Source organism: Periophthalmus magnuspinnatus, chromosome 11, assembly GCF_009829125.3.
Source record: "Periophthalmus magnuspinnatus isolate fPerMag1 chromosome 11, fPerMag1.2.pri, whole genome shotgun sequence".
Lineage (NCBI taxonomy): Eukaryota > Metazoa > Chordata > Actinopteri > Gobiiformes > Gobiidae > Periophthalmus > Periophthalmus magnuspinnatus.
Window position 1 is genome coordinate 17,377,832 of NC_047136.2, and position 21,369 is coordinate 17,399,200.

General features: G+C 39.6%; 1 protein-coding gene across 1 annotated transcript; it reads left to right on the forward strand.

Annotated features, from left to right (window-relative positions):
• The first annotated feature begins 345 nt into the window (after positions 1-345).
• bag6l (BCL2 associated athanogene 6, like) lies at positions 346-20,347 on the forward strand. The gene is made up of 25 exons (XM_033975114.2): positions 346-594; positions 928-1,012; positions 1,480-1,597; positions 2,728-2,963; positions 3,558-3,629; positions 3,704-3,823; positions 4,331-4,506; positions 6,337-6,466; positions 6,750-6,959; positions 8,001-8,223; positions 9,108-9,164; positions 9,744-10,000; positions 10,764-10,842; positions 11,629-11,858; positions 12,514-12,763; positions 13,245-13,414; positions 13,624-13,677; positions 13,761-13,863; positions 13,961-14,085; positions 14,847-14,987; positions 15,079-15,126; positions 16,007-16,219; positions 16,794-16,901; positions 17,658-17,804; positions 18,587-20,347. The coding sequence occupies exons 2-25, from the start codon at positions 932-934 to the stop codon at positions 18,683-18,685; spliced, it is 3,447 nt and encodes a 1,148-aa protein (XP_033831005.1). The 5' UTR covers positions 346-594; positions 928-931; the 3' UTR covers positions 18,686-20,347.
• The last annotated feature ends 1,022 nt before the right edge of the window (positions 20,348-21,369 follow it).

A 21,369-nucleotide genomic window follows, 5' to 3' on the forward strand; every position in this document is an offset into this window, starting at 1 on the left:
AATAAATGCAATATAGACACGCCACATTTAATCACATTTAATTGTGAAACTGTTAATGAAAATAACATCTCCATGGAGACAAGATGGATTTAGACCCGTTACCAGAAAAGTTGCATAGGGAACCTTTTATTCAATCTTTGCCAGGTGAGTCTCTCAGGTAACCAAGACTTTTTAAACTAATCTAACGCATTTGATTAAAAGACTATTGCAAGCCACTAAAATATAAGTATTGTTTGTTGAGTCAGTTGCTATCTTTTCGTATTTAAAGACTCATTCAATTAATAGTTTCCGTAAAACGTTCAGGCGCGACCCGAATACCCCCGTGACGTCACTGAGGTCCTTATTTATTTTGAGAAATCAGCGGATCAGGCAGGATGTGCGCACACTCCGAAAATCGGCTTTTTTCTAAAAAATCGGGTGGTTTTGTGTAGATAAAAAGACGTTGATAGGGAAATAAAATCCTGCAGACAACGATATCTTCTGGAAAGAATAATTCGTTGGTTGTGTTAGCTCCCGGAGTACCTGGATTATCTGAGATTAGCTAACCGGCTAAAAAGCTAACAACAAAAACAGACACCATCTGATTTAAGACAGGTACTCAACGTTTGACGTTTTTCTAATACATTGATTCAGTCTTGATTTTACTACTGTAGCCTAACAACAAGACGATTACGTTGTAAGTATTAATTAAAGTGTTAGTATCCATCATTAAGGAATATAATTTGACATTTAAACCACTTCTGTCTTTTAAAATCAAATGAGATACGTTTGTAAAAATGTAAAAGTATCTTGTTTATGCTTTAATACACACATACACTAATGTAATTAAAGTAAATACACATAATTATTGCTGCATTTCATATCTGATCATTTGTTTATTTTGATAATTGGTTAAACTGCTTATATACCACACTCTTGTTTTCCCAGCATAATGGCTGAATCCAGTGACATGATTGAAGTCACGGTCAAGACTCTGGACTCTCAGAGCAGGACCTACAGAGTGAGAGGACAGGTAATGATGACTGCGTATTGTTTCTGCAACATACATTTAACAAGCATTTTATTATTTGGTGTTAAAAGGAAGGTGGGTGAAAGTGTTCAAAATAGGAACGGTACAGAACCATACCAGTCATTTTTGTTTAATATGATCCAAGAAGTTCTAGAGGTCCAATATTTAGAGTGCACTATGCCCATCACCTTCATGGACTGACTTGTAATGGTCAGGTGGCATCTCACCTGCTTGTCTCCATAAATAGATGATTGAAATGCTGTAAAAAAAAAAAAAAAAAAAAAAAAATCTAAAAACAAGCAGAGATCCAAAGTTATACATATATCAATTTGATTACAAATAGTAATTTTATAGAAATTTAGACTCTAGGATCAATAGGTTTTCCACCACTAACACACTATTCATTAAAAATATTGTCACATAATTGTTATCATAGTGGTAAATCTAAAATTTGGTATTTTTCCTTGCAGCTGACAGTGAGACAGTTCAAGGAGCACATCACCACATCAGTGGAGATCCCGGTCAGTAAGCAGAGGCTGATCTATCAGGGCCGCGTGCTGCAGGATGAGCGCACTCTGGCTGACTACAGTGAGTGAAGACCTGTGGAACCTTATGACAGACGGCATCTAGGGACAGAGTGTATGGAGAATCATCTGCTGGAATGAGCTTTATTACAATGGGTTTGCCCGGCAAGTTTCCAATAACTTCTGTATAAAGTAACAAGATTTGCAGATTGTTAAGTGTCCAAAAGGGTTGAAATACTGTTACAAATGACATACCGGTAGTTTGTGTGGTAACTGGTGAGACAAGTGCGCTGAGTCTATAATAAAGGAATTCTATGCTTAATGCCCAAGGTAGAAAGAGCAAGGTATGTTTATTTGTAGAGTGTAGTTCATACACAAAGGCATTCAAAGTGCTTTGGATAAAAGAAGTCTTATAAGTAGTTTTTCTAAAGTTTTCTGGTAAGTGTATTGTGGCACCGAATAGAAAACATTTGTGACTTTTTCACTATATAGACCCCTCCATACATTTCCATTACTCTTTGTTTTTGATTTGTTTTTAGTTGTTTTTTTAAATACAGAAATGATACAAATTCTGCTACTGTGAATTGTAGTTATTCATAGGCATGGCGTCAGCATGGTTTAGCACTTTGTTGTGATGACATTTATTGTAATGTAACATAAAGGGGCAGGCAGATATAAGAGCTGCAGTTTTGAACTGAAAATCAGCAGACTTGTTTGTTTTAATGTCATTTTAAAACAATATTGCTATTTAAATCAGCCAAAATATAAAAATGTTATAGATTAGAACTTCAAAGACAAAAGCATATGACTTCTTTAAACAAGCTGTTTTTGAACAACATAGTTTTTAGTTTTTATGTTTAATTAGGACAATGCATGAAACTAAATACAGTATGCAGTGAATGTACATATATTTTATTGGAAAATGTGTTTCGAACTTCAACCTGTCAATGGATTGTGGGTGGAAATTAGCAACTTTGCAATAAGCTACCTGACAGACATATTTCCTGTGGTATGTTCATTGTTTGTAATATTTCATTCATTACAACAATTTATTTTAAATCATGTTCTTGATAGCAGTCAAAATGCTTTTCAGTATTTGCATTTCATGTGATTTTAGCAATGTCCATATATTAGATGGATAATTCCAAAAAGTTGATATTTAAGTCTTGTCCTGTCTTTTTGGCGCTCTGTCAGATGTGGACGGTAAAGTGATCCACCTGGTTGAGCGTGCCCCTCCACAAACCTCCACACTGCCGGGCCCAGGGGGAGCTGGAGTGTCCCCAGGTGAAGGAGCAGAGGCTGGGTCAAGCAGCAATAGTCATCCTCCCTCCTCTTCACAAGGCTCCCCACACGATCGAAACGGGAACAGCTACGTCATGCTGGGGACATTCAATGTTCCTGTTAACATCATGGATCCCCAGCAAATACAGGTATGAGCCATGGCAGGGAGGCCAATCAGTGTGTTGATGAGGGGCACGAGAGGAGAACGAGACACTTAGCAGCCCTCAGGACAAAAGTGTCCCTCTGTGTCAGCATCAGAGCAACATCCAGCCTCTCCTAAGCCTCACTGTCTCTCCGCTCCGTTGTTTTAATCAGTGATGAGATGGATCTCTCTCTCAAGTGTTTCCTCTGGAACGTCTTCTGCCATATCTGATGTAGAAAGTCTGTTGCATTGTTGTAAAAAGTGTGTAGCATTTCTGATTCCATTGTGCTTTATGAGTGGTCAGAACTTAAACCCCCAGTATCTCCTTAAATTTTTTTGTGACGAATGTAAGAAAGATAATCTCTTCTCCAAACAACAAAATCTCTAGTCTTATTATGGAACACAACACTGCTAGTCCTGTATTTTAGACCTCTACAAACATGTTCTGAAATGCATGAGATTTGTATATTAGTTTAATAGCTTATATTTCATCTAAATGGTATTTCCCCTGCCCCACCTTATCAAGTTACCAAGCAGCCCTAGCCCTAAGTGTTAGGTTTATGAATGCATAGTTGAAAACACTTTGAAATCATGTTTTCAGATGTCTGTTCAGCAGATGATGGCTGGAGTTGGAGAAGCAGGGAGGAGCACCAGGGTCAGCACTGGCACTGCGGTAACATAGCTCCTCTTCCTTCTCTATAACATTATAATATGTGTTTGGAATGAGCCAGGACTGTGTGTGCTCAGAGCTCCGGGTCAGTGGACGTCCAGATGGGTGTGGAGCCAGCACAGAGTGAAGCCCGCATGAGGCTACATTTGGCTGAGAACCTGCTCCGAGATGCACGTGCTCTCATCTACAGGCTGGAGGTAAGATGTCATAGCAGCAGAATTGAATTTGAATTCAGTCAAAATTGTGGAAATATCCTGTAAACTTCTTGGTTGAGTTTCAAGTATTGCAAAAAAGTAAATGGACTGTACCTCTAAACTAATTTAAACACATTTATTCCCTGTGATATTTCCTTTTTTTTTCTTGACTGTTTTCTAATCATAGACAAGAAAGTCAATATTCTAATTTTACATTCATTTAAAATGAGAATAACAGATGTCATAGTGGGGCAGTAGTAGAAACTGCTGTTGTGTCTTTAAGCAAGACAATTCACCCTCATGGACTAGCATGAAAGTGGTGTGTGTTTCTGAGTGTTGGTGTTGCTCCAAGGGGCCGATTGCGCAGACCGGCTGCCTCACCTCTGCCAGTCTGCTGCGGCAACAATAGCTTATCACCACCAAGGAGTGAATAACTAGTGCAATGCAAAGGGGCTATATAAATCCAATGCATTATTATTCATTGATTGCAGTTCTTGTGTTGTTTTGCAGGGAGTTTCTGTGGGCAGTGGCTCACACTCTGAGTCAGAGGTGTCCCAGTCTTCATCCTCTCCTCTGCCTTCCACCTCTGCAGAGAGCGAGGCCTCACAGTCCACAGAGCCTGGCCCCTCTGCTGGAGCCTCCTCCACAGCCACACAAACCCCAGGAGCACCCAGCACGGGGACTAAGTACACTCTTACCCAATTTTAGCTTACTAACATAAGGGCAAATCCATTTTGAAAAACAGCATTTCTGATAGTGATTAGACTGGTGTAACATTTGTAAGATCAAGACTTAGTTCACATTTAGTGTTTAAAGAGGGGGTATTTTATATCTATGGGGTATTATCTGCTAACACATAACATATTTAGATAACCCTGTTCCCATCACCATGTTTGTTTTGAAAACGCTATTCACTGAAAAGAACTTATTAATAGTTTTATAGGTTTCATCTTTGTCTTTGGCGCTATGAGTCTCCCCTCCCTCTGTTCTCCACTCCCCCTAATCTATTGCACATTGCATCAGTTATGTAAATGTATGCTGTGTACAGTTTTATATCATGCTTTTGTGCATTTATGAAAAATCGTCATGTGGGAGCATCGATGACAAAGACTTGTGGGCTGAGCATTGTACAGTCCTAACTGCCACGTGGGTTCAAATGGGGCCCGGGAAAGATTGCAAAATTACAAGTAAAACAAGAATTAAATTAAACTAAACTTGACTAACTTATAGACTCACCCACAAAAACAATCTCTAAGATAAAAAATATAGATATATTGTCACATAAAAATAGGCCGTTAGTAACCAAGACAACCAAAATAAACTGTGCAAAACAAAATGTCATTCTCGCACATTTGTAGATTATTGGTAAAATCTCCCTGCCTGAAATATACAACAAAATGCCGGAAATATACAACAAAAGTCTTTAGATACCTCCCCAGACTGGTGTTTGGGACAGAGCCAGAGCATGTGGATTAGAGCTGGGTGATATGGGGAAAAGATTTAAGAGGGGGTATTACGCAAAATCTTTTTTTTTTTTTAGCTTTCTACCATGTTATAATATTGTTGCCTCATCACAAGCATGTCTGAAGGGATTTTAGATGTCATCCATGCATGTTTGAGTATTTTAAGATTCTGTGCAATGCTCAGCTCACGTCATCCACGCTCCCACATGACAGTTCTCCATAAATATACAAAAGCATGATATAAAAATGTACACAGCAACTTGACAAACCTGATGCGACGTGTGTGTTTCATTAGCAGGATGCATGTTGATTGCGTTGCCATAGCGCTCTGAGGGGGGGGCGTGATTCAACGTGGGGAGCAAAGGGAGGGGAGATTGAGAACATCAAAAATGAAAGTGAAACTTATTATTAAACATATTAATACATTGTTTTTGCAAATATAGTATTTTCAAAACATTAAAACATAACATGGTGATCGACAGTAAATATGTTATGTGTTAGTTGTTAAAACCCCATGTAATTCTTGCACCTTCGTAGATTATTGGCCAAAAAGTTTAGGAAAAGCCTCCAAACTTGATAAAATGTCTTTTCTGAACCCTTTAAGACAAATCTTTTTGTTTCCAGTTGAAGATGAAAAAATAATTCAAAAGTATCAGGGCTTATGCCAATAAAGTTGAAAAAGCAATATGTTCCTGACCCCAACAAGTAATGCTAAACCACCAATATTGACCCATCTCAAATATACAATAAAATACTTTAGATACCTCCCCAGACTGGTGTTTGGGACTGAGCCAGAGCATGTGGATTAGAGGTAGAGCTAGAGGGGCGTATTATGCAAAAAATACCCCCTCTTTAAAGGATATTCAAGTAATTCAGAACATAAAAATCAGATACAGCACATTTTAACCTTAATCTACCTCAAAACTAGTAATATCAATATTTTATGTATGAATGATTCTATAAGCTGGACATGAGTAAAAATAAATAAGTAATGCACCCAGTTTGCGGTGTGACAGTCTGCTTCACTTGCCTCTCCTGCTCCTCTGTGTGCAGTCCTCCCAGCCCTGCGGAATTCATGGAGGTGCTCTCTGAAGTGAGGAGGGTGGAGGAAAGGCTGCGCCCCTTTATAGAGAGGACCCACTCCATCCTTGGGGCCGCTACCTCTGCAGACTACAACAACAACGTAAGATATGCTCAAAAAAGAGGGGAAGGAAAATAAAAAGCAACAATGACTACATACTAAAATATGATAAATTATGTTGTGATGATTATTATTTATTTTGTATTTTATGAAAATTAATGTGAGCCATTAAAGTAGGTTGTGATCTCCTGTCATCATCAACATTGTAAAGGGCCTATAAGAGTCATTTACCTTTACTCATTTTTGCCAGTTTTTTAACATGGTTTTCCGCCATACTTGTGTGATCGCCTGCTCCTAATCCTCACTAACTCCTCATATGTTGTAGACAGAGGAGCGTGAAGAGGACCAGCGTGTTCTGAATCTGGTGGGCGATGCTCTGCGTGTGCTGGGGAACAGTCTGGTGGTGCTGGGAGATCTGCGCTGTAACCTGTGCAGCCCTCCCCCTCGGCTCCTGCACGTTCTCCGGCCCATGGCTCACCTTGCCCAGGCCCATCCTGTGCTGCTGCAGGCCGGACTGCCACACATGCCTATTCCTGTGAGTCTCATTAAGATCTGTACATTTATGATTCATGCTTCACAGCAAGAAGCTTCTGGGCTTGATTCCCATGTCACCCGGTCCTTTCTGTGTGGATCAACCCAAAACATGCACTAGGTACAGGCTGCCAACTAAGATAGTCCTGACCAAGTCTAACTCATAAACTGGTAATTGGTCCTTGGGTGCAGCACTGCTTCTTATAGGATGTATCAGCAGCATTAAAGGATGGATCAAATGTAAAGGGCAAATTTGGGGGCAGTGAAGTGTACATTAACCTTATTCTACTAAGAACAATTTCAAATGGCAGAGCAAATATTAAAATGGTCTGATCTAGACCCGTCCGCTCAATTCAAAGACATTCAAAAACATTAATATAGGTAAACAAAAATAAATGTACATTCTGGTAACAAGTTTTGCATTTAATTGTCTGAGGATGTTAAACATCTGAAAATAGTATTCTGATACCAGCTCCTAAACCTAACCCACATTCATGAATGGATCTACTTTGTCTCTCTTATATGGCCTTCAAACTTTTATAACTCAATAATCTTCTACTAAACACAAAATATTAATAATAATTAATTTACATATTTCTGGCATTTTAAAGTTGGAAACATGGTTGTATATCTAAAACAGGCACATTTACAGAAATGTTTATTTATGTGCATTGTCCTTGTCCAAATAAACTAAAATAAATACAATACTACTACAGTTAGTTGGCTCACTAACATCCTCGTTAATTACTTGAATTCACTAATTGTCCTCTCTCTTATTTAAGACATTCACCTGTAGACTTTAGTATTTCTCCATTTGCTTCAAAGGCCAGTTGAGGTCAGATTTTACACAGTTGCTTTTAAACACCTGCGTTCATTCTCATAGTGTGATAATGTGTAACTATTTTTTATCCCCGCTCAGGTATCTACTGTGTGTACAATGAGCTGGTCCTAAGATTGTGTGTACATCTCTGTCAGAGGAGGATGTATCTCTCATGTGCACCTCCTCCACAGTCTTTAAGTAAACACCTATGTCCTTTTCCTCCAGATTAACCTCGGCACAACAGTCACTATGACGTCAAATGGGAGAGCAGCAGAGACACGTCAGCCCCCGCACACCTCCAGCCAATCAGAGGAACCAGCCCCAGGACAAGCCCCGCCCTCCACCTCAAATGGGTCCAATCAGCAACAAGGACAGGGGGGCCCACGGGTGATCCGCATCACTCACCAGACCATGGAGCCCGTGGTCATGATGCAGATGAACATTGATGGTATTTCTGGACATCATCTATCCAGTAGGGCTGTAGGCCTTTAGTCAATTCGTCATTTTATTTAGATTATAAGTAATTATATTGGACAACAACAGAAAGGAGAAGTTGGTGAGAGAGAGAGAGTTAGCTGAAGATTTGGTAGTTTTAGGTATTTGTAAAAAGTCAAAACTTATGATTCACAAGTTCAATCTGTCTCTATATAAATTCATTCTCCTCCTAGTACTTTTCTGCATATATTCTACTGTGTAGTTGTAGTCCCGTGAGTGCAGTTTGACTCAGATACATTTAAATTCATAATAGTTTTGAGAGCTTTTATCACATCCCCTTTTTAGTCGACTAATTGATCAGCAGGTAGACCCTAACCCTAACCCTAACCCTAAGTCTTTTGTCGACCCAGATTTTCTTCATTTATAACAGCTACAATATTCAGTAATGCGAGGTTAACAAGACCCCCCCCAAAAAACGAGATTATAGATCTCACTGGGTTATTTCTCCTAATAAACAAATGTGAAATAATAATAACATTGATGGTGTAATCCTTCATTCATGCAGGAGTTGTCCAACGTAACCAGTACGATCAAAATGAAATTGACTTCTAGATGGGAGATCAATGCCAAAAACAATGCTCAGAGGATTACCTCTGAAACTATTTCTAGATTATAATAACATTGATTCAGTGGCCACCTTGGAAAAACACAGTGTCAAGTAATTAGTAAAATCACATTTGACATTATTTCACAGTAAAGATAGTTGCTTTTAGAATGTCATTAATTTTAAAGTTATGGCAGTTATTTATCTCTAAACAGTATGAAAGGCACAGGCTGAGTATTTTCAGATGAAATATGTTCCAATTGGTCCTGAGGGTGGTATTTTATCTTAAACAGGGGATCCTCCTGGACAGGCCTCTGGTCAGGAGAATGCAGCAGACTCTGGACAACCAGGTGAGGCTATCATCAAAATATACCTGCAGTTGTGTTTTGTTTAATTGACACATACTTGAGTAATCTTGCATTATTAGTCTGACTACATCTCCAAAGCTCAAAATGCTCTGTTCTACCTTGTGATGTCTTGTAGTGGTAGTTTTCAGATTTACCAGGCAACCTTTTTACCTTTTTATTCATTCTTTTATGCATTAATGTTTGGCAATTCCAGGGCTGAAATTATCCAAATGATTCTAGTGGAGCACTTCCTGTGTTACCACATGACATCACAAGATGGAATGTATTCTGTTTGAGAGAAGAACAAAATATACAGGGTTTGTGTCTTAAACCTGTGACTCTGGATATGTTTTTGATGAGTAAAAAACATTGTAATATAACTTGACTTTCTTCCTCAATTTATGAAGGCATTTGTGACAAAACTCCCATAGCAACAGTTTTTTACTAACTTTCATCACACACATTGCATTGTGTGTTTCGATGTATCCCTAAATGTCAAAGTCTTCTTATTAAAAAAAAACAAACAACAACTTTGTTTTGGTTCTTCTGACCTCCTGAGTGAGCATGCTTTGTTGTGTGCAGGGGTCCCTCTGGCTCCGTTCCCGGGCCTCCCACCTGAGTTCATGCAGGCCATAGTGCACCAGATCTCCCACCAGGCGGCGGCCATGGCCTCTGCTGCAGGTCAGCCCACAGCTGCAGCCCACAGCCCTCCTCCTGCCCAGGCCCGAGTGCTCATCACCCGGCCAGCCTTCCCCCCTCGAGGCCCTCCTCCACCAGGGTCCAGAGGGACCACCATCAACCTCAGGGCCACAGTCCCACCTGCAGGACAGCCAGGACAGGTAACGTCAGTACAATGTTTATTATGCTATCAGGATAGGTAATAACTAGTCTTCATGTCATAACACAATAACATTCATAACAATACATACAACAAAACTAAACTGAATATTTAAAAGCAAACTTAAGACTTATTTATCTTTATTTATATATCACTAGATGATAGTATTACCACATTCATCTCATAATAGTTCTTGAGATGGGGTTTTGTCTCTAAAATTCCCACACTTGACTTTATCCCTCAATCTTAAAAAATATGTAAAATATAAAAATAGCATTTGTGATGCATTTATAATAGAACATGGCGATCTTGTCCGTATTGTTTTGGTGTCTGGTTAAATAGCTATTTTTACATATAAGTTAGAATGCACGATTCATCCTTTCAGGACCCCCCCCCCCCCAGTGTGCTCTCAGTACAGCACACTGAAGTGGAATTGTGTAAATGTGTTAGTGTTAGAAATGGAATTTTTCACTAACACGTTTCAACACATGCTTTACCACATTTATGTTGACTTGACTTAAACTATAATCTTCCCCATAACAATATAATCAAAAAGAGAAGTATTTCTACTTGTGTTTTAGAAAGCTTTCTCAGTAAAAATATTATTACTATTTTGTTCAGGGTGACACATATGCCTTGTTTTTTATTTTAACACAAAGCTATTATAAAGTCTTCTCATGAAAAGTATATTATGAATCTCAAATGTGGCATCATGTTGAGTTTTCAGGTAACTTTACATAACAGTATAACTCTTTTTGTCTCAGGGTCCTCCAGTGCCTCCTGCAGCTCTCACTCAGATGATCAGTGGTCTGGTGGGACAACTGCTCATGCCTGAACCTACAGGTAGGTCATCAGTGTATCATGGGATGGACTACTACAAGATCTCGCCTTTGAGTTTATGGATGCAAAAAACAGGGTTGTAGTCCTTTAGTCATCTAGTCAGTGGTATCTTGGTTTAATCAGTGTTTATATAAAAAAAACATTGCATAAATATGGTAGTTGTTTTTGATCTTTTTATGAGTGCACTTTGGGTCAGGTGCATTTAGATGTGTAATAGTTTTGAGAGCTTTTGCCAGTAAACAGTCGGCTAATCAATTGACAGGACATTAGGACTGTAGTCGACTAAAGAAATTCTTGTTCAACTAAAGATGTGTCCTGCCGATCAATTCATTTACTAAAAAAGGGGTGTGGCAAAAGATCTCAAAACTATTAAGTATCTATATGTACCTGCCCGAAACTGCACTCACAAGTCTACACATGCAGGGGAGATCATGCAAAAATAACTATTTATTCTAAGAAGTACCAAGAAACAATGTATTTATATGTAAGAATGCATATTAAACTCGTTATTCACTCCCAGATCTTTAGCCAACTCACACCATATGTTCTTCTTTTTGCTGTAGTCCCATTTTTATAATCTAAAGAAAATGATTAGTCGACATACAAATTTTGGTTGACTAAGACACCATTGACCGATTAATTGACTAAAGTACTACAGCCCTATAGCCCTAAAGCCCTACAGGACATGTCTTTAGTTGTCCAAGAATTTCTTTAGTCGATTACTACCCTAAAAGAAACTACTCTTTTAGGGTAATATTCTACCTGAAATATACATGTTATGTGTTCTAGATGACCCTGTTCACCCTGAGCCGACCCCTCAGCCCCCTACACAGACCTCCTCTCAGAACAGTGCATCTGTGGGACAGCCAGCAGGTGGCAGTGCTGACGGCAGCCTTGCCCAACTCCTGGGCTCCCTGCTGGGGGGAGGAGGGACTCAGGGGGGGCCCGCTGCTGGAGCTACTCCATCCATAACTGTGACGCTGCCCGGAGCGCCGCTGCTCTTCCACTCAGAGGCCACGGTGAGTAGTATGGTAGTTTTTAAATACAGGGGCAGAATGGATTAGGACAATGGATTAAAGGGCCTGTACCCAATCTTTTCATGTATTTGAGCAAAATTCTTGCCTCAGTACAGGTATATTTTATAAGCAGCTTTTGAGGTCAAAATAAGTCCACTGTGTACTGGCTGCATCTAATTATAAGGCAATTTACAGTCTAAAAAATTTCCCTCATCCACCCTTCACTCTCGAAAACACTCTCATTAATACACCACTATATTTGTATGGTGGGTGAAGTGTCTGGCCCAAAGACACAAGGACACCACTGAGACACCGGTGCTCCCCTCCAACACCTAGTATTCCCACCCAGTGGTCTCCCATCTAAGTACAAACAAGGCCGATCCTGCTTAGTTTATGAGAGATCACCTATTGTCAAGGTGGTTGTATTTGGTTAAAACACATATTTATGGTGTCCTCATAAATGGAGGCATGTCATGTACTGAAGTAAAACTGTTGCTATCTCTTGATGTCCTAAATGATCCATTCTCTTTGAGTTTCTCAAGCATGGATTTAAATCCTTCATAATTTAAGTCATACATTGTAGTCCTTATATTATCTGTGCTGTATGGAATTACACATTTCTGTTTACTTTATTTTCTTTTTACTTTTTCTTGTACAGCCTCCTGTCAGCAGCCCTGCTCCCCCAGCTCCCCCTCCTCCCCCTGCAGGCCCTCCGGTGATGGGCACAAGAGCGGAGGAAGAGTCCCTGAGCCCAGAGTTGTTCTCTGGAATCGTACAAGGAGTGCTGTCCACCATGATGAGCTCTCTGGCCCCACAGCAGGGCACCACTGGGGAAAGCATCGCCCACTTCATCCAAAGACTGTCCCAGACCAGTAACCTCTTCAGCCTGGGCTCTGGAGAGGCAGGGGGTCAGTACAAACACTCAGTTACACATGTTGGCTAACTGAAAAATGGAAATAAATTATCCATCAAAAAACAATATCAAGTGTTAACCATATAAGAGACATAGTAGTGAGATTTTAATGACTAATTTTCTAAAGCCTCACATGCATGCCTTTAACATGCCCTGACCAGGCCTTTTTTTCAGTCTGCCTTGTGCTCTCTGTTTGTCTTCTGTCAAACCTCTGCTGGCACACTATTACACAACAGTAATGTAGATAGCATCTAGTGGTGATGTGTGAGAATGCAACATGGCTGTGTTGGCGAGTATAATTATGGATGGTAGCTTTAAGCAAATTAACTGTAGAAAATATTACAACTACAACTCTGTCTGCATGTTCTGACCACAGCAGTCTGTTAAACTGGGACTCACCAAACCGTTGACTCCACAACTCACCTGTCTTCCTCAGTGTAACATAACAGAGCTTGTGTGTGTGTATGTGTGCGCAGGGTTCTTTGGTGACCTCCTCTCCCTCCTCTGTCAGAGCTTCTCAATGGTGGACATGGTGTTGCTTCTCCATGGTAACGCCCAGCCCCTAAGCCGCATACAGCCCCAGCTCACACGCTTCTTCAGTCAGCAGTACCTCCAGGGACGAGAGCCCACCCCCCGCAACATCCAGGTCAGGACCACCGCCACATTAGGGGATGTTTGAAAATGTTTTTTGCTGATACCAATATCCAATATTTGACTTGTTATTGTGACCAATACCGATATTTGTGGATAGTGATATAAATATTTTTAAATGTCAGTGAATGCAGTTGTGTGTGTGGATGTAATAATATAAAATGCTACTATACTTTACATAAAATCTGTGTTGTTTGTCTACAGTCTGCCTCAGAGGAGCTGATAAATAGCTTGGAGCCACACATCGCAGAGAGCTTTGTAAGTATCACACACTCTGACCCCTGTGTTATTGTACTGTTGTAGATGATGTTTGTTCTGTGCTCCTTCCTGTATGTACACAGGCCACAGTGACAGTGCGAGATGGAGTGGACATCGTTCAGACTAATCTGTCCTTTTTCAGACAGCAGCTGGCTCAGATGGCCACACATATCCTCCACTGTAACGGTGAGGCCTGGGCCTGGGCTGTGAAATAGAACTAAATGTCAAAGCCTGTCATATTTAACCTGGCGTTGGAGATATGACTGTGTGTTGTTTTGGGCAGACCCCTCCTTCGGGCCCCGCCTGTTGCTGCTGTGCACCCAGGCTCTGTTTGAGTGTCTGGCCCTCAACCTGTTCTGTCTGAGAGGAGAGCAGAGTGCACTCACAGCTGTCATCAACCACCGAATCGTAAGCATTTAGGCTGTCAGGGATTAGGGGTCAGCATAATAGACATCATTTCAATATTTATATTGTTATGCCACTAATATCATTAGGGCCCAGTATTTCAAAACATTTACAAATCCCTTGACTCTGATCCATGGATCACAGACTGGCATTTCAAAACTTCTGGATTTGATTCAAATGACCATCTTGACAGGGAACATGTTGCAGTGCTGCAGAACATGGAGGGGCTGGCAAACTTTCAAAGGCAGATACCACAAAGCACTGAAAGCAGTTAAAATTATGCAAATGAAGGAGTTTCTCAAATAGTGAACAGAGTTTATCCAAAGTAGGCCATCTCAAGAATGTCATGTGTTTACACTAATACTTTTACTTGGCACTTTTAATTTGCAGGAAATCTTTTCAGAATCTAACCATGAAAATTACTTGTGGCTAAAGTTTTGAAATATCTTTTGGATCAGAATTGTAAAAACAAAACAAAAATCTGATTTTTTTTTTTTAAATATCGGGTTTAGATTATTAATCAGATGATATTTTGTTCCGCTGTTTATCACACTTATTCCCAGTTGTTTAGTTTAGTTTATTTATTTCATGAGACAGGGACAATTACAATATACATAAACCTTAACAGGAGCGATGCGTTGTGCCAGGTTGTAGCACTAGTGCTAATTTCCACCTGTAGTCCCTTGGCAGGCTGATGTTATTGTTCATAAAATCAAACATTGTAGACGTACTATAGTCCTCAGAGTAGTTGTGTGTATGTGCAGAGGAGGATGTCTGCCGAGGTGAACCCCAGCCTGGTGAACTGGCTGACGGGGATGATGTCTGCCAGGCTGCACCTCATCCTGGAGCATAACCCGGTGACTCAGGACCACATCCAGAACTATGTGGTCTACACACAGGCACAGGTGAGGTGCAGGCAGTATGGATACTGTACTCCTATATGTGTACAGTGTGAACTAATAATGTCCTTTTGCTGTCCTGAATGGTCTGAATCAGAGGGCAGAGGCAGAGGGGGATCAGCCACGAGACGCTCACAATCAAGAGGTACATGAATAACCTGGTCATTCAGTATATTCAGGTAGTCAGCTGACCTCATTCTTTGAGCACAGACTGTTGCTGAATTTAAACCTGACCAACTGGAGGAGGCTTGTACCTATTTGCTTAGTTAAATCCAGGTTTAGCGCCTTTTTTTTGGCCAGGCAGTGTATATCATATATATGATATGGCCTCACTGTTGATTCAGTAAGTAAATACTGTATATCAATATAAACTAGATCAACCGACAACTGAATTCAAGTCTTTTTACCTCAGATGTCCATTTCGCAGTGCACCTTCCTGCCTGTAGCCCGTCACTACATTTACATGCACACCAGGAAAACTGGATAACTGCCCTAGTCATGTAATTTAAATACATTTTTCAAAATGCATGTAAACCTGGGAACTATGATTGAGGTGTTGTGATTTCATCTCCCAGATCCCAATAACACATCTCGTGAAGCCAGTATGTACTGAGATGCCTGCCACATGTAACAGGCCGATCCGATTTACATTAGGCACAGTCTCGACTCTACAGGGTAAGAAACAACCAGGAAAACATAAGACAAAATAAAATACAGCCTCTGAGTAATGCGTGTCTTAAAATCAAATGTTCAGTGTGAATGAGATGTTGCTTATCTATTACTGCTAATAGTGTGGTTATTAGCATAATGGTCATTTTTACTAAATTACTGAACTTAATGTCACTGAATGTCTCGTAGCCTCCCGTTCGCCTATATTTGGTTTTTTGACCTGCTGTAGACTGGGACAAGAGTGATCTGACAGGTTTTGGGGCAAAAATTATTTGAAATCTGTTTTTAGCACACTCCAAGTACTCTGTGCATGTAAACACAGTGAGTATTTTACCTGACCTGTGGATGTTGTTCAGGAGGAGCGTCTGTCTCCAGCCGCTGCCACCACAGCAGAAGAAGCTATGGCTGCTTCAGGAGACAGGGCTGAGAGGGGCCCTCCAGCTGTGTCCTCAGGGGATATTAGGCCCCACAACCCCCCCACGGGCCCTGTACCTGCCTCTGCTCCACCCCTCACAGGACGAGAGGATGGGCCTACAGAGGCAGAGCCATGGGCAGCAGCTGTGCCAGCGGTAGGAATACAATAGTTTGTAGTGTAGACACATGTAAACCCTCATTCATCCAGCAGTGGTCCAGGATATCATCTTTTAAGGAACACATACTGCATCATGCATTCCTTTAGTTTTTGGTTACCTTTGGATTAGTATTTCAGATTTTCTAACTTAAATAAATTTGCATTTGGTAAACAGACTTCATAAACTTCACCTCTGTTTCCAATAATGAAATTAGGCATTGATGCCTCCTCTTGTCAGCAATTGCAATAAACAGTGGGAAGACAACTTTGAATTAATGGATTAATGAAACAAGTGTAAGTGAAGCAAAAAGTACAACTCCAGGTATGTTTTTGACAAGGGTTCAACAATTAAACGGTTACAAGGTCAAAACATTTAATTTTGCATAATATGTTTAATACCACAGTATAGGAAGGGATATGTCCATATTTGTAACATCAGCATGGACACTAAGCCCCTGCGTGTGAAGTGTATCATTTTGTTACATCAGTAAAAACAGAATAAAGGTGATTTTCTTCTAAGATCAGATTGACCTGCACAAAGTGATGATGATGATGGTGGCTTGTATTTTCAGGAGTGGGTCCCCATCATCAGACACGATATGCTGTCCCAGAGGAAGATGAAGGCCCAGCCCCCATTGTCTGACGCCTATCTGCACGGGATGCCTGCCAAGAGGAGGAAGGTCCACACAGCTTTACTACCATGAATGGGCACTAAAGTGGGGAATTAGAATTAGTTTGATGAACAACATCAACAATATTTATGTCATACTTCATTTCGCTTATACTTTGCAACTGTATTTACTATTATTGGTTGGGTAAGCAGTGGTGGAATGGGCCAAGCATTTGCCACACATCCCACTCTAGTTACTGTTTGTGACCTTAAAGTGCATATGACAGGTTAGGCTACACTTTCCATTAAAACATACTTAACATGATTATATTAAAGATTTTATCAAAAATCTATTTCAACAATTTTGGTCAAGTTTATAATATTACTTTCTAGTTGGGACAAAGGCGGCAGATATGACCTATGTAGTTATGGAGCAATTATAAGAAGTTAAGAGTTAAGAAGGGCCAAAACTTGTCTAAATTGCACGATTGTGATAATTAGACAAATAAAACTAAATAACATCTTTATTCCGTTAAATTAATGTTTGCTTTTGTGTAAATGTTTCTGCATTTTGAATGGGATTTTCCACATTTATGACATAGGTAGAGGTATTCTGTTTTTTTTAAACTATGATGAATATTTCCCACAAGTAACCACCAAACCAAGTCAGAATTAGAAAAACGCAAAAAACTGTCATATGCACTTCAAAAATAAACTGTTCTGTTCTGTCTACCAGTTCTGTGTTGTGCATGGCCCAATGTAAATACATGTTTCACCATAGAAATGCAGACTGAAAGGTAGATAAAGAGAGCTGTGTATGTTGCAGACCTCTCAGGGGGAAGGCCCCGCACTTTCTCTGTCAGATGCTGTGAGTCGAGCTGCTCGCACCGCAGGGGTCCTACCACTGACCACCGCCTCAAGCCTACAGGGGGAGCTAGAGACGCCTGAGCTCCAGGAGGCATACACCAGACAGGTACCAGCCCCCTCACTACCAGATGAGCTCTACTTCTAGGTATAGCACAGGTTTAGGAGACTAGAGCGGGGTCATATGGTTATAAATATCAAATCATTTCATACCTGTGACAATCTGCTATTTTGCTCATATTGTGATTCACTGTTTCTCTGTTTATTACAACTGTCATACTTTTCCCACTCTCTTATCTAATTAAAGTGTGACTAAACACCTAAACTCCGCCCACAACCACATTTCAAATAGTGCTGCTAAACTGGGCAGTACCTGGAGGAATAAAGGGGAGAGTGAGGGGGGGGGTCTGGTATAAGGAACAGTGTGATTGGTCTAACAGGTGTCCACACTTCAGACTCCTCCCCTGTAGCAGAAACACCTGACTGTTATCAGGACAGTCTTTTGTGATGTCATCAACTACTGGAAATTGCAGGGTCCACTAAAGACAGGGCGTGTGTTTTGACCACAACGCTGCAAATGTACCTAGTTTGCTCTAAGGTCGCCAAAATGACTAGAAACTGTAGATAATGTTATTAAAACATCATGTGCACAGTTTAGCAGCGAAAAACGTAGATTTAGTGTTTAGTTCCACTTTATTAAGTCTCTCTTAAGCTCTTAGAGTGAGTGATAACTGGACATGGCTCACAGTAAAGTCAGTATAAGCAGATAACTTTATTTAAATCTTAAAGACAGTAGAAAAGACATGAATGGTGTTATAAATCAAAATCATAATTTCCTGATATGAATTTTTGGCCATATCCCCCTCTATGTAAGACCTGTTTGTTTTTCAGGTGAGGAGGGACATCCAGGAACGAGTGAGAGAGGACCCAGACTACAGTGCACACAGATTCCCTCAAATCCATCGGGCCTTCTCCCAAGAGGACTCATGAGTCCTGGAGACACCTGTCAGTACCACCTTTCTGCACCTATCTGGCACCTGTCTGCACCACCTGTAGCACCGATCAGACTGTAGAAAACTCCCTTTTATCGTGGACAGACAAAGCAGCACAGCAGTGGTCCCAACTCTGGATGTCTGCAAGTTAATAACCTTAATAACCCTTTACTACCCCCTTGGTGTTCACACATCCACCTTTTTCACTTTCAGATGAAATTAAACTAGACTTTATGTAGAGAGATCAGATATGCCAAATACTATGAAGCATTTTTTTGGTTTGTCCTTTTACTTTAGAGTTTAATTTTCACACTATATTTGAATATGTGCAGGCCACGTCTCCAGCTCAAACATCATTGTGTTTATAAACAACAACACAAATGTATTACTGCTCCAGCCGACTAATTCCTATGTTGACAATTGGCTTTGATGAGTCTGTCATAGTATAATTTTATACATATTTTATAGTACATCGCTGCGCCTGTGCTTGCAGCTTGTAGCAACCAATCATGTTTCTTATGAGCAAGATAAATTATTTTTGATGAAAAAATGTAAAGGGTGTGATGCAGGATAGTATAGAAATATTATAAAAAAGTATTACAATATTTTGAGTAATAGTTTTTCTTTGATTATGAAGCAAAAACATTATCCCTGCGCTCCAGTATTTTAACTTCATATAATGCAGCTTTTGTTGAAACGTAAATTTTAAGGACCTGATTATATTGTTTTGAATGTGTATATATTAACAGTGTGTTTTGTACATACTTAGTTGTAAAATGAATACTTCTGAAGTAGCTGCTGTGATATGAGACCTGTCAATCATCATTCGACATTTTCTGTTTACAAAGATCATTTTTGGCTGTTTGAAAATGAAAATTATTTTTGTAGTTTGGAGAAGCAGATGGGAAGAAAAATGTATCAAGAATAACTTTAAATTAGGCAAAAACAATCTGACCACAATTTATAATTTTCAAGTGGTTTTATTGATCACTTTGTGACGAGTCAGTTGTGATTTTGGTTAGATTTTAATTAAAGAGGGGGTATTATGCAAAATCCACTTTTGGAGCCTTCTACCTTGTTATAACGTTCTCTCATCAAAAAAATGCCTGGAGGTTTTAGATGATCATTGCATGCTTGAGTACTTTAGCGATCCTCCTCTTGTTTAGCTGTATGATCCTTTACAAGACTCAGCCCACAAGCCTACGTCACCCATGCTCCTGCATGTCTATTTTTCAGATATACAAAAGCATGACACAAAACTACACTACAACTTCATAAAAGTTCATGGGCAGTAGTTTCATTAGCAGAATGCAAGCTGATTGTGATGTGATAGAGCTCTGAAGAGGGGGGACCCATAAAAAGGGGGGACTCATAACATCAAAACAAAACTAACATTGTTTTTGGATAATATAGCATTTTAAAAATGATAAAAGGTAACATTGATTTAAATATGTTATGTGTTAGCAATTAATAGAAGTGTAATAACCCCTCTTTAATGTTAGCCGCTATATCAATGTTAATCTATTTTCCTGTCTACTTCTCTACCTAACATTTGTTACTGTAGTCAAAGTATACCTCATAGTTTTTACAATATACTGTACATTTCAATGCATTTACCATGTTCAAATCCTACTGTATTGAAATAAACAGAAATGACCTCTCAAGCAAATATATATGTATATATATTTTTTATTATGAGTTTTAAATAAGACAAATTATTATTATTTTAATTATTCACACAACTAGAAATCACACTTGTGCAACAATGCAGACAGTGCATTTATCAGAGCCCATTATGAAAACTTTGTTTTTTTTAAAAGTACCTGTAAGCAACTATATGGGACTGGTAAATCTGTACTTGATAATACTGATAGCATAATGGCAGGATACTATGAAGCAAGAAAGGTGTGTCTGAATAATGCCAGTTATGTATATCTTGCACTATACATACGCTGTTTACAGTTTCTTCCAATCAAATCAATAGTTTTAAAGGTCCTGTATTACACAAAACAGGCTCAAGAGAGCGTTCAGCCATGTTATAATGGTGTTACCTCTTCAAAAACATACCTGCAGTTGTGCTTAGTTTCATTAACACATGTTTGAGCAATTCTGCATTATTAGTTTGTCTACATCTCCAAAGCTCAAAATACCCTGTTCCACCTTGTGATGTCATTAAGTTTTAAGGTTAACTGTTATTTTTAGCCTCATTGGAAACGCTTTACTCCACAGTACTCTATAAACTAAGTTGTTGTTTTCATTTTTGAATATTTTGTTTTACCTTTAGTACTGTTGAGATCGTCAATAGAACATATCCAATATCTGTTCATGCACCGAGGAGTGAAACTTTCAATGAGGCGAAAACAAGAGCTGAAGCTTCAAAGTTATGCAGAGCCAGGGCAGAAATGATCTAAATGATTCTAGTGAAGGTGTATACACAGTTTACACACAATAGAGTATTTCCTGTGTTACCACTTAATGATATCATATGAAGTGTTTTCAGTTTGAGAAAAAAATACAACCTTAATGTGCAGGATGTGTGTGTTAATCATGACTTAATGAAACAAAACTCCAAGTATGTTTGTGAAGGTAAACAACATGATAACAAATAAAAAATTGTGTTGTATAGACCCCTGAACTCTACACAGAAAGGCCCCACGCTGCGTGTTGAACCCAGGACCTTCT

Bases quoted from the DNA above. Each gene is read 5' to 3' on its own strand.
- bag6l (XM_033975114.2), top strand. From the start codon at position 932: ATGGCTGAATCCAGTGACATGATTGAAGTCACGGTCAAGACTCTGGAC. The intron at 8,224-9,107 runs GTATTTCTGGAC...TATCTTAAACAG, and splicing joins GATGCAGATGAACATTGATG to GGGATCCTCCTGGACAGGCC. The intron at 13,864-13,960 runs GTGAGGCCTGGG...TGTTTTGGGCAG, and splicing joins ACATATCCTCCACTGTAACG to ACCCCTCCTTCGGGCCCCGC.